The 12,197-nt window shown below is 38.1% G+C and overlaps 4 protein-coding genes across 7 annotated transcripts; 3 read left to right on the forward strand and 1 right to left on the reverse strand.

The window, feature by feature from the left end:
- The first annotated feature begins 201 nt into the window (after nt 1-201).
- On the forward strand, nt 202-1,178 carry LOC137711934 (probable calcium-binding protein CML47). Its single transcript, XM_068451089.1, has one exon. The coding sequence runs from the start codon at nt 289-291 to the stop codon at nt 925-927; it is 639 nt and encodes a 212-aa protein (XP_068307190.1). The 5' UTR covers nt 202-288; the 3' UTR covers nt 928-1,178.
- Nucleotides 1,179-2,994: 1,816 nt separating this feature from the next.
- Nucleotides 2,995-5,354, forward strand: LOC137713336 (uncharacterized). 4 transcript variants are annotated; one of them, XM_068452624.1, is made up of 5 exons: nt 2,995-3,343; nt 3,778-3,966; nt 4,227-4,465; nt 4,724-4,872; nt 5,015-5,354. In XM_068452624.1, the coding sequence occupies exons 2-5, from the start codon at nt 3,779-3,781 to the stop codon at nt 5,261-5,263; spliced, it is 825 nt and encodes a 274-aa protein (XP_068308725.1). In that variant the 5' UTR covers nt 2,995-3,343; nt 3,778; the 3' UTR covers nt 5,264-5,354. The 4 variants fall into 4 exon arrangements, with proteins under 4 accessions (XP_068308725.1, XP_068308726.1, XP_068308727.1 ...); XM_068452625.1 differs by having other exon boundaries at nt 2,995-3,966; nt 4,196-4,465; XM_068452626.1 differs by having other exon boundaries at nt 2,995-3,966; nt 4,205-4,465.
- Nucleotides 5,355-6,334: 980 nt separating this feature from the next.
- On the forward strand, nt 6,335-10,154 carry LOC137713637 (agamous-like MADS-box protein AGL65). Its single transcript, XM_068452963.1, has 12 exons — nt 6,335-6,548; nt 7,114-7,299; nt 7,451-7,510; nt 7,612-7,630; nt 7,763-7,827; nt 7,935-7,950; nt 8,047-8,108; nt 8,457-8,553; nt 8,844-8,891; nt 9,016-9,146; nt 9,252-9,675; nt 9,793-10,154. Exons 2-12 carry the CDS (start codon nt 7,115-7,117, stop codon nt 9,811-9,813), a joined length of 1,128 nt encoding a protein of 375 aa, XP_068309064.1. The 5' UTR covers nt 6,335-6,548; nt 7,114; the 3' UTR covers nt 9,814-10,154.
- A 112-nt stretch (nt 10,155-10,266) lies between these two features.
- LOC137713638 (chlorophyll a-b binding protein P4, chloroplastic) lies at nt 10,267-11,620 on the reverse strand. The gene is made up of 3 exons (XM_068452964.1): nt 11,304-11,620; nt 10,690-11,105; nt 10,267-10,579 (listed from the first exon to the last, which is right to left on the reverse strand). Exons 1-3 carry the CDS (start codon nt 11,510-11,512, stop codon nt 10,443-10,445), a joined length of 762 nt encoding a protein of 253 aa, XP_068309065.1. The 5' UTR covers nt 11,513-11,620; the 3' UTR covers nt 10,267-10,442.
- Between the last annotated feature and the right edge of the window lie 577 nt (nt 11,621-12,197).

Consider the following 12,197-nt stretch of genomic DNA (forward strand, 5'->3'; position numbering starts at 1 on the left):
ACGACCCTAATGCCTAATAAATTAACAAAGAAGTAGAGTACAACAACTCCCCTTAGTTTACGATGTGACTATGGATGCTATTAATTTGGTTGAAACTTCCTTTCCTTTCACACAATTTCTTGGAAATTAATTAAGTAAATTCTTTAGCTCTATATATTATAAATCAAACTCAGTTCTGGTTTCCACACTCAACTTTCAAGTCTCTCAAGACTTTCGAATCGCAGTTAAGCGACTAGCGGCCTAATTAAGCACTCTCTCTTTTGACTCTCTAGATTTTATCCACCGGTCATGGACAAGGCGATGAGCGATGGGCTCGGATGCAGCCCCGCTTCGCTTCTTGCACTTCTCTTAGTCCTAATCATTCTTAACTGGCTCCTTGTACTGCACTTCAACTCGAATTTACGCTACTTGTTTTTATGCTTCCTTTGCGATGTTATGCAGATTAAGCCCGTGATCCAAAGAAGTTGCACTGACGAGAACGTATGTTATCACAAACCATCCGAAGGAGTTGAAACCAACTCTATAACTACAAGTCCTGATCAAGTCCCTCCAGTTCAGGCCGCGGAGATTAGTTACATTCACGAAAATGTTGCAGATGGCGAGAAGAATCTGTGTGTAGGAGAACTAGGACTAGTGATGGAGACACTAGGAACATTAAGTGAGGGGAGACTCGGGTCGAAGGAGATTGCTGATTTGTTTGAGGATGACCCGAGCTTGGAGGAAGTAAAAGAAGCTTTTCGCGTGTTTGATGAGAACGAGGACGGCTTCATTGATGCAGGTGAGCTAATGAAGGTTCTCTCTGTATTGGGTTTCGTTGAAGCTTCGGAAGTGGAATGCAAACGGATGATCAAGGCATTTGATGTTGACGGAGATGGACGCATAGATTTCGATGAGTTTGTTAAACTCATGGAAAACAGCTTCTGCTGAGTTCACAACATAAAATGCTCTCAAATTCTAGGCCACTCACACCTTTCTCCGTTCTCTCTCTCTCTCTCTCTCTCTCTCTCCCTCTCTCTCCCCCCCCCCCCTCCCCCCTCTTCTGCTTTTGATGTTTCGAAATCAACTAGACTGCTGTTTTTATGAACTTGTAAATATATGAAAACCGATGAAATTGGAAAAATAAATAAGATTGCGCAGCAAACCATTTGCACTAGTACCATGAAGTAATACTAAGACAATCAAAGCTCGATAATCTGTAATGAAGAAAATGAATGGTCAGTAATCTTTTTTAACTTTCCGACGTGAGACAATACTCCACATTCTCGTAGTATTACACTAACTTTGCAAAAGTAACAATCTTTGTGCGTAAAGTGGTAGTGTCCAGTGTAAACGTTGGTGCTCAAAGTTGTCGTGTCCAATTTAAGGCTCAAGGTTCTAGTGTTTTACAACTTCGATGATGTGAAAAGGCACTTCTAGTGAGAGTAATTATCATGTTGGAGAATAATGTACAACTTTGACCATGTGAAAAGGAGTAGTGAGAGTAGTTATCGTATTGTAGTGTGATGTATAAATTCTACCGTGTGGAAAAGGCATTGTTAGCATGGTTTGTAAAATACAAAACGAATATAATACCTGAAATGTAATTACATCTATAGGCCCACATTAGAAAAATTCGGGAATTTGTAAAATTTTAATATTTATTTACTTTAATTAATTATTTATTTTCTTTAAAAAATACTAGTATATGCCCACACACAAAGCGTGTGAAATATTTTACTAAAATTGAAGGAGAAATGAAGAGTGTGAGAGAGAACGTGGGAGTGAGGAGAGTGGGAGAGAGGTTGTTTTTAATTTTTAATTTTTGATTTTTTAAATTAGAGATGATAAACTTACATGTAAGTGAGGTTTAAAAAAAACAGCGAAATTTTATTTTGTGAAATTGCGTTACTGTCCTTAATTTTTTTTGTTGTGATATAAGACAAAGATGTCTTTTCACCTTCTTTTGATTGACAAAGAGGGTTTCGTTAATGTAGTTTTAGATGTTTAAAATACGTTTGAAATATGTGAATTTTATTTGTATTATTAATAATGTGTGAAAATAATGTGTATTAAAAATGAAACATATGTACGTAAATATATTATACTTTGCAATTAAAAAAAAAATAATTAAAATCATTAAAACGTGTACGGAAAATAGAAGTATTTTTGAAAAAAAAAAAAATGTAAGTATATGTATAATGTTATGGCGAATTTACTAACTATGGTTGCTAGTTAGAATAGTTATCATCACTGTTCTAAAAATCGGGTAAGGCGGCTGCCTAGGCGTTGGGCGGTGAAGGATGGATGCTATTTAGGCCAAAACGTAGAGGAAAATCGAGTAGGCGCTAGGCGGTCGCTTAGGCGAACTAGGCGGCCTAAGCAGTGGGTAGGTGGTTCCTGGGTTAGGGTTCCATTATTTTATTTTATTTTTTTAATTAAGTTAAAAGGATTTTCTGGATAACCTACCCAAAAAAAGCCCACATTATTTCGATTGCTGTTTCGTGTTTCGGTTCTCCTTGTCTCTCCACACAGGCGCGTTCTCTCTCTCTCTTGCATTCGCTCAAGTCGATTCTGACTTTGCTTGCACTGTCTCTTGCAATTGTCGTCGACTAAACTCTTGCGCACCATCGTCTGGGCTCATTATTTGGTTATTTTTAGCTTTTAATCTTTAATTTTCTTCATACTGCAATTGAATAGCGTTGAATTCTAGATGCACGATCCCATTTACATATGTTGATTCATTGAATCTTGATTAATCTGTGATGAAAGATGATGTCAATTTTAGATTATGAATTATTGAATTTTTTTAATTTGGTTTTGAGTTTTTCTTATTTGTGCTACATTAGTCTCTCATGATGTAGAGCCTTAATTGCTTAAACTTGAACTTTTTAAAATTCTCAATACAAGTACGGTTTCTTTTATAAAGTAAGTAGTCACATATTTATATGTTATAAAATGAATTAAATTAAATCCATCTACTCTACTTAGGCCCCTACCTAACTCGCTGTTTGATTGGCGCTTAATATTTTTTAGAACCTTCATATCGTGTTCGAGCATAATGTACAACTACAACGAAGTGAAATAGAGTCCACACGGACACCTATCGAACCTCAGTATAATGAGCCACCATCCTCAGTCAGACCAACAAGCAAATGGAACACTGTCCACTTTGTTGCTGAGTGGAAAAAGCTAGAGAATTGGGCTGAAGTTCTTTGGCCCAGGTTTCTTCGTTCCCGCGATACACCCCTCTCTGCGACTTTCAGCAGCAGCAATACAAGAAGATACAAGAAGTCATCAACTCTCTCTCTGTCTCTCTCGGCCACCGGAGGCAGCTCCCCGGTCTCGTTGCCCTGTTTTCGTCCCGGTAAAGATAAGATCTTTGACCTTTGATTTCCATATTATTAATTGTATGTTGGTTTTTCCTTCCCAATTGAAATTTGATCCGCCTATTTTCCATGGTCCGATTGTATTCTGATCTGCTTTTGATTGTCAGATTGTGTGGCTAAAGAAGAAAACACAAGTTCATATTTTGATTTTCGTTTCTATGATAATTATTTCGGAAATATACTGCAAATGTGTGTGTATACATATATATATATATATGTATGTATATATATTTATAACTTGGTCAGAGGAGAAATAAGCAGAACCCAGTTGCATGCTGTTACCCAATTTACATCAGAATTCCAAGATGGAAGCTTTTTGATGAATTTTTTACAATTTAATCAGTTGAAAAATGTATAGTTTCAATTTCTCTGTGATGATTTGTTCTTTTCGTTGGGTGTATTTGATGGATAGGATGGTTTCAATGACTACTCCTCAAGCAAGAAGCATTGGGCTTCCACTCATGAACCTTATCAAATTAAAAGGAATTCCCATTCTCCAACAGCTTCATTTAGAGGAGCAACTTCTTAGGACCTCGTCCCATAATTGGTGCATTGTAAACGATGGAACTAATGATCCCGCTATTGTCATGGGTGTTTCGGGGTAAGATGAGCTTCTTACTCATTGTCACTATTGATTAAGTTGGTATGTTCTCTGTATTAGAATACTATCTCCGATCAAGTAGGATGATATTGTCGTGGACTGTCCAATGTAAGAGTGTCATTGCTTGGTCAATCGCAGACTTATTTTCCGAATTACATGATTCTGGCTCTGTTCATTCTCTTAGGTTTGTAGTTTTATTATTTATTTATGTATGTTTTTTGTATTGGAGATTGTAAAGGATCCGTGTATGTTCTGCATAGAAAACCTGCAGAGCTTCTTGAAATTGATTTGGTGTTACGAGACCAGATTCCTGTCATTAGAAGGTTTACCGGAGGTGGCACTGTTACTGTTGATCAAAATACACTATTTGTCACTTTCATATGCAACAAGGATGCGGTTCCTGGCTTGCAACCATATCCTCGACCTATAATGTCCTGGAGTAGCCTAGTTTACAGCAAAGTGTTTGAAGGACTTGCTGATTTTCAACTTCGTGAAAATGGTAACTTAACGAACCTTTCTAACGCTACTGTCTACTAGGGTGCTTTATGCTTGTAAGATTATGTGTTTGTAATGTTTATTAGACTGATTAGTATCCTTTTCTTACCTCTTCTGTTAATCCTATTGTTTCTTGCTATTTTGATTTGAAATTTCTGGATGTGATTTGAGGTTCTTTATCTGATCTTTCTGTGTGGTATCAAATGTTAGTTTTGTGTTTCGACTTTTCCCTGACAAAATATTTGGTCCCATCCGATTGCAGATTATGTATTTGGAAACCGCAAGTTTGGTGGGAACGCTCAGTCTATTAGTAAAAACCGGTGGATCCACCACACTTCCTTTCTATGGGACTATGATGTTAGGAACATGGCATACCTGAAGCATCCAAAACGGGTTCCTGAATATCGATTGGTATGTGATTAAGTTGTCGCATCTATTTTTCTGTGGTTCCTTTAAATTTTGTGGTTCAACATGTATTTCCCACGTAGCCGAAGAAAAGCCTGTGAATTTCCACACCTTAAATATGCCGATATGCTATCTATTCCCTTTGCAGGCAAGAGATCATTTAGAATTCATATGCCGCATGAAAGACTACATCCCAAGATCAGTTTTTCTTGAGAAAACAGTCGAGGCACTCGGATCCCAATTCTCGGTGAGACCGGAACGGTCGGACACCATTGAAGCTACCTCGAGTACAAAGTTTGTACCCTCAACTAGGCTGTTGACAAGGCAGGAATTAGAGGAAGCAGCAGCTTTTGACTCTCAGGCTGAAAGAAATCTCTCTCAATCATTGTCATTGTAATGAAAGTGTGAAATTGAGTATTCGGTGAGGGTGGTATTCCCATAGTACCACCCTTCAATTTTTTAATAAATGTAACCTATTTTTTTCAATCTACACTAATGTTTTAAAAGGCGAAAACGAAGTTAAGGCGTTTCAAGAATAGCCCGTCTACGCAAAACTTGAGGTTTGCCTCACGGGACCTAAAATTATTAATATATATTATATACGATTATATACAAATAATATAATCCATAAACTAATTTTTACTTCTCACACATCTCTCTCAAAATTTTAATCGTCAAATCGAACGTAATAAAGAAGATCAATGACCAAAAATTAACAAGGGTGTGAAAGGTAAAAATAAGTGTGTGATTAGCATTTTTCAATCAATAATAGAGTTGAAATCAAACATTATAGAAGAATAATCAACAATTTCTTCACAATAAGTGAGAAAGTCTAATCGTAAAAAAAAACCCAACTAATACCTCAGGTGCCTAGACACGCCTCGACCATGCCTAAGCGAATTTAAGCTTACTTTCTCTAATTAGAAGTGTTTTTCTCATCGCCCCACCTCGAAGGCCGCCTACACATGCCTTAAGGCTCATTTTTCAAAACACTGATCAAACAAATGTTAAATACCTTTTTGGACACAAATATACGTTAGTCCAGTTTTTTGGAAATTTGCAATGCAGGTTATTAAATGCACGACCATCGGAGAAGGATTTTCATATACTTGAAATAGTATTTTCGTTGAGAAATGCTAATAAGACACTTTTAAAATGAGACTTTCTATAGATTTTTTGCTGCTTCATACTTTAACGTCAATTTTTATTCCAACATTATAAAACATTATGCAGAAAATATGAGGTGACAAAAAATCTATGGAGAGTTACACTTTTAAAAAGTCTCCTTAGTATTTCTCATTGTCATTATTACAAACTAATCACGTTTTACCATATGGTATCTCAACATAATCATATATTTCAATATAAAATGCGTAACAGTACGTGATTGGCTTGGAACAAAGCTCAAATTTCTCGACTCGGCCCGCCTACCATGTTAACCGCAAAGACAGCCATGTAGGCTTTCTTGGTGGAGAAGCTCTTCACCTTCCCAACCCAAGATTTTTGTTCTTTTCCCCTCTTCGTTCTCGGTGCCACTGCAAACTCACAAAGCGCACCGTTCATTGCACCTCTCTCTCTCTCTCTCCACACTCTGTTTCTCTCTCTGCCGCAGTAAATTTCTGGTGGTGGCTCTGCACATTCTAACGACCGAAATCACAGCTTGACCTGTCGTGTGCAAATTCGTAAGCTTTCAATCTTAATACCCCATTTCTTGCTTTCCCTCCATGTTACTCTGTTATTGCTTTGTCTGGCTTCCCCTGTATATTTTTTTTTGAATTGCCTTTTTACCATATTCATAAAAATGTTACCTTTTCCCATTGATTGATGATATTTCTCATCTAAGTCCACACTTTTTGTGGATTATATCAATTCTTTGTTGATGATTTCGTGAATTATCAGCGTCTGTGATTGCAGAAATTTATTTGTATTTGTCATTAGGTGGTCGTTTTCTTTCTGGGATTTTAAGGTTTCATTCTGATTTCACGAGATTGTCTGCTTATATGATAAGCAGGCTCTGTTTTTCTGCAAAAACAATTAATTTTATCAGATTTGGGGTGGAATTGTTCTTTTCGAATAAATGGTTATCAAGTTCTGGTGCCTGGGATGAAAGCTGCATTTGGAGAAGTGCATTGTTGTTGTGTAACTAAAGTGAGTCGATGTACATTCCAACAATAAACAAGGGTGTCGAGAAGTTTTCGCAGTTGGCATTTCGTAAGACTTTCGAGGGGTTTGCTTGTTGGATTGCAGGATGGGAAGGGTTAAGTTAAAGATAAAGAAATTAGAGAGCAGTGGTAACCGGCAGGTTACATTTTCAAAACGGAGAAATGGAATCTTGAAGAAAGCTAAGGAGTTGTCAATCTTATGTGATGTAGATATTGTCCTTCTCATGTTTTCGCCCACTGGAAGGCCTACGATTTTCCAAGGGGACCGCAGGTATCGTAAGCAGAAAGTTTACATTCGTTCTTTGATCACAATTTTGCAGACAAACTAGCATAAGATAACTAGAATGAGACTAAAAGAGGGAGCGAATGAACTTTCTATATCATATGTTAATATAGCTTCTTTGCTTTCATGAAATTCTCAGTAATTTTGAAGGGATTGTTTCAAAGTTTGCGCAGTTAACTCCGCAGGAGAGGGCAAAGAGGTACTACAATACTTGCAACAAGATTTGGATTTTCTCATTTTCTAGCTCGATTGATTTTGGATGGCATTACAGCTAACTACTTGTCCATTTGTCTTTGACAGGAAATTGGAGAGCCTCGAAGTAAGACTTTCGCAAATAGCATTTCAAACGGGAACATTTGTTTCTCTTGCGTTTGTTGTATTAAACGAAAACTAACTTATGCCACTTGATTCATTATATACTTGTGTTTTGGTGTTCTTTTTGTGGATATAGGTACTGAAAAAAACTTTTAAGAAGTTGGATCATGACGTTAACGTACAAGATTTCATGAGTTCAAGGTATGTGATTGTTTTTATCACATTTGTCATTTCCTTTGAGTGAAATCTATGGGAATATCTGATGCAGCCCGTTTCGTAACGTTCTTTTTCTCTTCTGTTTCTTGCAGCTCTCAGACAGTTCAGGTATATATTCTTTACCACCAATAGAATTATAAATGCTTTTCGATTTCTTAATTTACCTACGACAACTAATGTCTTGTGATAAATTGCTATTGGCAGGATCTGACTCATCAAGTAACGGTATTGCAAACCCAACTTACAGAACTCCATAAGAAACTGAGGTGCACCTTTGGAGCTTTTAGTTGTTAAAGTATTGCCTTGTCTTTTTGGTCATGATGGTCAATTTGGGTTGTGCCGTATGTTTCGAAAATGTTTGTGCTTCAGTTTCTATATACCTGCAGAAGGATAACTTTCGTACAGGCCCTAAGAAATTGTATAAAAACTCTTTCTGTTTGAATTGTCTTGTGTGTTCTTGATTATATTACATATATTTTGACGAGTTTTCTATTCAATTTTTCATTAAATCTACAAATGATCGCGATCCATTGCATATTAAACTATGCATTGATCAGTAAGGTATATGCATATAAAGAATCCATGTGATATTCTAGCTCTTGCCACTTTTTCAGCTTTTGGAGCGACCCAGATAAGGTTGACAATCTTGAACAGCTTAGGCAGATGGAAGACATGCTTAAGGAATCAATCAACCGAACCTGTCTACGCAAGGTATAATTTTGTATTTCATGTTACAGTATTGCATACTAAATTCTAAGGCTTGCGATGTGAAAGAAAAACAACAAGGGTTTACAGTTTTGTTTACCAAACAACTGAAAAGAAAAGATGAAGTATGAACAGTGATATATCATCGATAAACGGCTTTGGTTGGTTTTGGTGTCATGGTGAGTTGAAGTAGCCATGACTTACCTGATCCGCCTGAGTTGCTACTTTTTCTACCTGCTTTATGCGCGGGTGGCTATTGAATTGATGCTAACATATTGGATAACTAAACTTGTTAGGAAAATTTGGGAAAACATCAACTAACATCACTAGATTGCACAAACCAGGTAATAAATACTTTAGCTGATGAAACAATGCTCTCTCTCTTTCTCTCACTCTTTCTCTCTCTCTCTCTCTCTCTCTCTCTCTCTAATATTATCTAATTTGAAGCTTGATTTTTGTGTATCAAAGTTTCAAAATGGAATGCCTTCGTCCTTATTAGTTGGTGGTGGTATGCAAGAAGCTCAACCTATAACTTGGCTTTTCAATAGCAACAATCAACATATGATATTCCCGAATGAGCCGAACTATCTTCCACATAGGTTAGTCTATTGCTGTTATGCATCCACCAGTACAGAGCCTAATGCCTGAGAACTTTCTTTCTGATAAATTACCGATGCTATGATGCTCTCTGTGTCTCTCTCTAGAGGTGTGGAGTGCTCTACAAATGCCACTGTTCCACATTATACTAGTTACTTTGGCACTGGGACGAGCACTAGCCCTAGCACCAGCAAACAATCTGAGGCCGGTGATCCAGTACAACTAGATACTATGGGACAAATTTCTAATATGGAAGGAGGCGGTGGCTTAAATGAGTTTGACATTAATGCTTGTTTAAGTACGGAACCTGGTAAGCATTATGCTTATCCATCATATTGTAGTTCTTACGTGCCAGACGATCAGAAATTGAAGCATGAAATGGAAAAGAACGTACCAGCAAATCCGGTGGACTATCAACTAAGTAGCAACTTTGAACTGCCAACATCTTTGTATGAAACTGATCAGCATGCTTGGCTTTCTTCATCTGGGCCTAGCGGCATTGCTGTGTACAAGGAGAATACCTACCAACCGGTGAGTCCTTCCATCGATATTTTTCGTTCTGTTTCGGCAAGCTTATGAAATAATGGATAAAGTATTGGTCTATGTATTTTATCGTTCCATTGGTGACTTGCGGCTCGCCTCTTGTAGCAACCAAACGTGAGATTGTAGCTGACAAAATATTGAAAGGATTTACGGGAGCCACATACCGAGCAAATGATATGAGTTAGAAATCTAAAGAGTAATCCAAGATATGTATTGATGCTAACAGGCTACTTGGGGGATTAAACTAAATCTCTGTGTGTGTGTGTGTGTGTGTGTATTGTACAAGACATATAGAATTATAGTTCATCTGTATACTGATATCGTTGGGTTCCTTAATTCAGAGCATCCACCACTTTTGTAAACTATTACTCATAGAAAATGAAAGCAAACATGATGGATTGCTTGAGCTACTTTGTGATTTATATTATATTCGCCCACAGCTTTTTTGTAACTGAGCGATTTCTAATCTAGTGTAATTTACGGGGAAGGGAATTCGAGTTTGGACGTAGATGGGGAGCTCTGCACTAGCCAACTTGACGATGCCCATACGCTCAATAATCAATATTATATTAGTAGATGTAATGAGAATGATAATATTAAATGCCCCATGGTTCCTGTACACTGGTAAAACATTTTGTCTACATTGATGCTCACCATCTCACACTCACTCAAAAACCATTAATTCATTGTTACAAAATAAATAAGAACAGAATTTCCATATTTTCTTCCCCCACTTTGCTTGTGTTGCAATGGATCTAGAAGCCTCTTAGGGTTTGGATAATGGTGTTATGCCATGGGTCTGAGAGGTGCTGCAACAGGTTGTCGAACGGTCCTTTTCCGGTCACATTGTGTTGAACCACAAACCCTAGGAATGCCAACATTGCCAGTCTCCCTGCATAACACATTTCAAAACAACATATTAGACCTCATTTTAAACAGAAAAGCAGATGCGAGTTAGGCTAGTTGGTCGTGGCAATGTTGGACACAAGATCAAACGCTTACCATTGGCAATTTCCTTCTCCTTGGCCTCGAGAGTCGGTGCGAAGTTGAGGGGGTTGAAGATGCCGCCTGGGTAACCCACCTCACCTGGGGGCAAGCTGTATTGCTTGAAGATGGGGTCTTGGTTCACACTTCCTGGGTTCTTGATGTCTTGCCACCGTCTGATCTCGACGTAGTGGAACAGGATGAACTCAATCACAAAGAGGGTGGACGAAGAGGCGAAGTACTCGCCCTTTCCGGCATCATACCATTTGGGGACGTTAAGGATCCCCAAGCTGGTGAACACTTCAGGCAATAGCATCCCAGCAACACCCAACATTGCCCATCTGCCATTGACAAGCTCAGCTTGGACAAACCACCTCAAGTTCTCTGGGTCCTCAGCAAGTGCGAGAGGATCAAATCCATTGTCACCAGGAAGACTGCCCACAAAAACATATCTTATTCAATCAATGGTTTTTCCTCAATCGAAATATTTACAGGCATTTTTATCGGTCATCCAAAAAAGTCATCGTGCACTGTTTTTTTTTTAAATTAAATTGTAATTGGAGAAGTATATAACGGTTAATTTATACTGTAATGATAGATCGATTAGTTTAAACGAGAAATTTTAAACATACCTTCCGGTGAGGTAGTCCGGTGAAGCCAAACCGGGTAACCACTCACCCTTCTTGGCCTCAACTTTAAATGAAGAAGCAGAAGGAGAAGCCATAGGCCTAAAAGCCACTTCCCTATTTAATTTACTCGAAGACCCTGAAAGGAACCTTGATTTCGAGTTGACACACGGCCGGAAAACGGCCGCCGAGGCTTGAGTTGTGACCGTAGCCATTGTTTTCCCACCTGAATTATGGTCGGATTTTCAGGTAGGGATGGGGGATTAGTGGTGTAGAGGAATAGAAGGTATGGAGCTAAACGAAAACGTAAATTGTGCAATGTGAGTCCATGGCTTTGTATATTTGATGCCAACTTGTCAATGCGGATCTTGTGGAGGTTGTTCTTTGATGGAATTTGACCGTTGGTTTGCAAGATTTTTGTGATCCCAACGATGGAGATTTGTTTATGGTTTGAGATGAGCCAATGGGAAGTCTTGGACCTTATCTTTTTATCTTTAGGGTTGTATCCACAAATCTATACCAGTGATGCTGTTGGCTGAAATGGGACTGTGGGGGTCTACTTTGTGGCCACGCATGAAGTTTTTTTTTAACAGGATATGGATATGATGATTAGGATCTCCTTCCACGTGGAATCTAAGGGAGCCTATAGTTGCATGACAAATGGCTGGCTCAAACTAGTTTACCTCTTATATGCGTCTTTATGTAACAGATATTCGTGCATATTTTCTTTTTCATTATAATATCAAATTATAACCAAAGCTCAAAAGCCATGGACAATGCCTCGATTTTAACTCTACGTGACGTTGAGTTAGAATGTGATAACAGATAGAATGATGAAAGGTCAGGCAACTATTCATCTTCTTGCTTCTGGAGGGGAGAACTTCTTCCACACCGCTTAAC

This window comes from Pyrus communis, chromosome 13, assembly GCF_963583255.1.
Source record: "Pyrus communis chromosome 13, drPyrComm1.1, whole genome shotgun sequence".
Lineage (NCBI taxonomy): Eukaryota > Viridiplantae > Streptophyta > Magnoliopsida > Rosales > Rosaceae > Pyrus > Pyrus communis.

What these genes read in the sequence shown, in the direction of transcription:
- LOC137713336 (XM_068452623.1), top strand. Translation starts at nt 3,716, where the DNA reads ATGTATAGTTTCAATTTCTCTGTGATGATTTGTTCTTTTCGTTGGGTG. An exon ending in TTTTCAACTTCGTGAAAATG is followed by an intron (nt 4,466 to 4,723) that starts GTAACTTAACGA and finishes ATCCGATTGCAG; the next exon opens with ATTATGTATTTGGAAACCGC. An exon ending in GGGTTCCTGAATATCGATTG is followed by an intron (nt 4,873 to 5,014) that starts GTATGTGATTAA and finishes TTCCCTTTGCAG; the next exon opens with GCAAGAGATCATTTAGAATT.
- LOC137713638 (XM_068452964.1), bottom strand. Translation starts at nt 11,512, where the DNA reads ATGGCTACGGTCACAACTCAAGCCTCGGCGGCCGTTTTCCGGCCGTGT. An exon ending in CCGGACTACCTCACCGGAAG is followed by an intron (nt 11,106 to 11,303) that starts GTATGTTTAAAA and finishes TTTTGTGGGCAG; the next exon opens with TCTTCCTGGTGACAATGGAT. An exon ending in GGAGAAGGAAATTGCCAATG is followed by an intron (nt 10,580 to 10,689) that starts GTAAGCGTTTGA and finishes TGTGTTATGCAG; the next exon opens with GGAGACTGGCAATGTTGGCA.
- LOC137711934 (XM_068451089.1), top strand. Translation starts at nt 289, where the DNA reads ATGGACAAGGCGATGAGCGATGGGCTCGGATGCAGCCCCGCTTCGCTT.
- LOC137713637 (XM_068452963.1), top strand. Translation starts at nt 7,115, where the DNA reads ATGGGAAGGGTTAAGTTAAAGATAAAGAAATTAGAGAGCAGTGGTAAC. An exon ending in GAACTCCATAAGAAACTGAG is followed by an intron (nt 8,109 to 8,456) that starts GTGCACCTTTGG and finishes CCACTTTTTCAG; the next exon opens with CTTTTGGAGCGACCCAGATA. An exon ending in ACCGAACCTGTCTACGCAAG is followed by an intron (nt 8,554 to 8,843) that starts GTATAATTTTGT and finishes TAAACTTGTTAG; the next exon opens with GAAAATTTGGGAAAACATCA.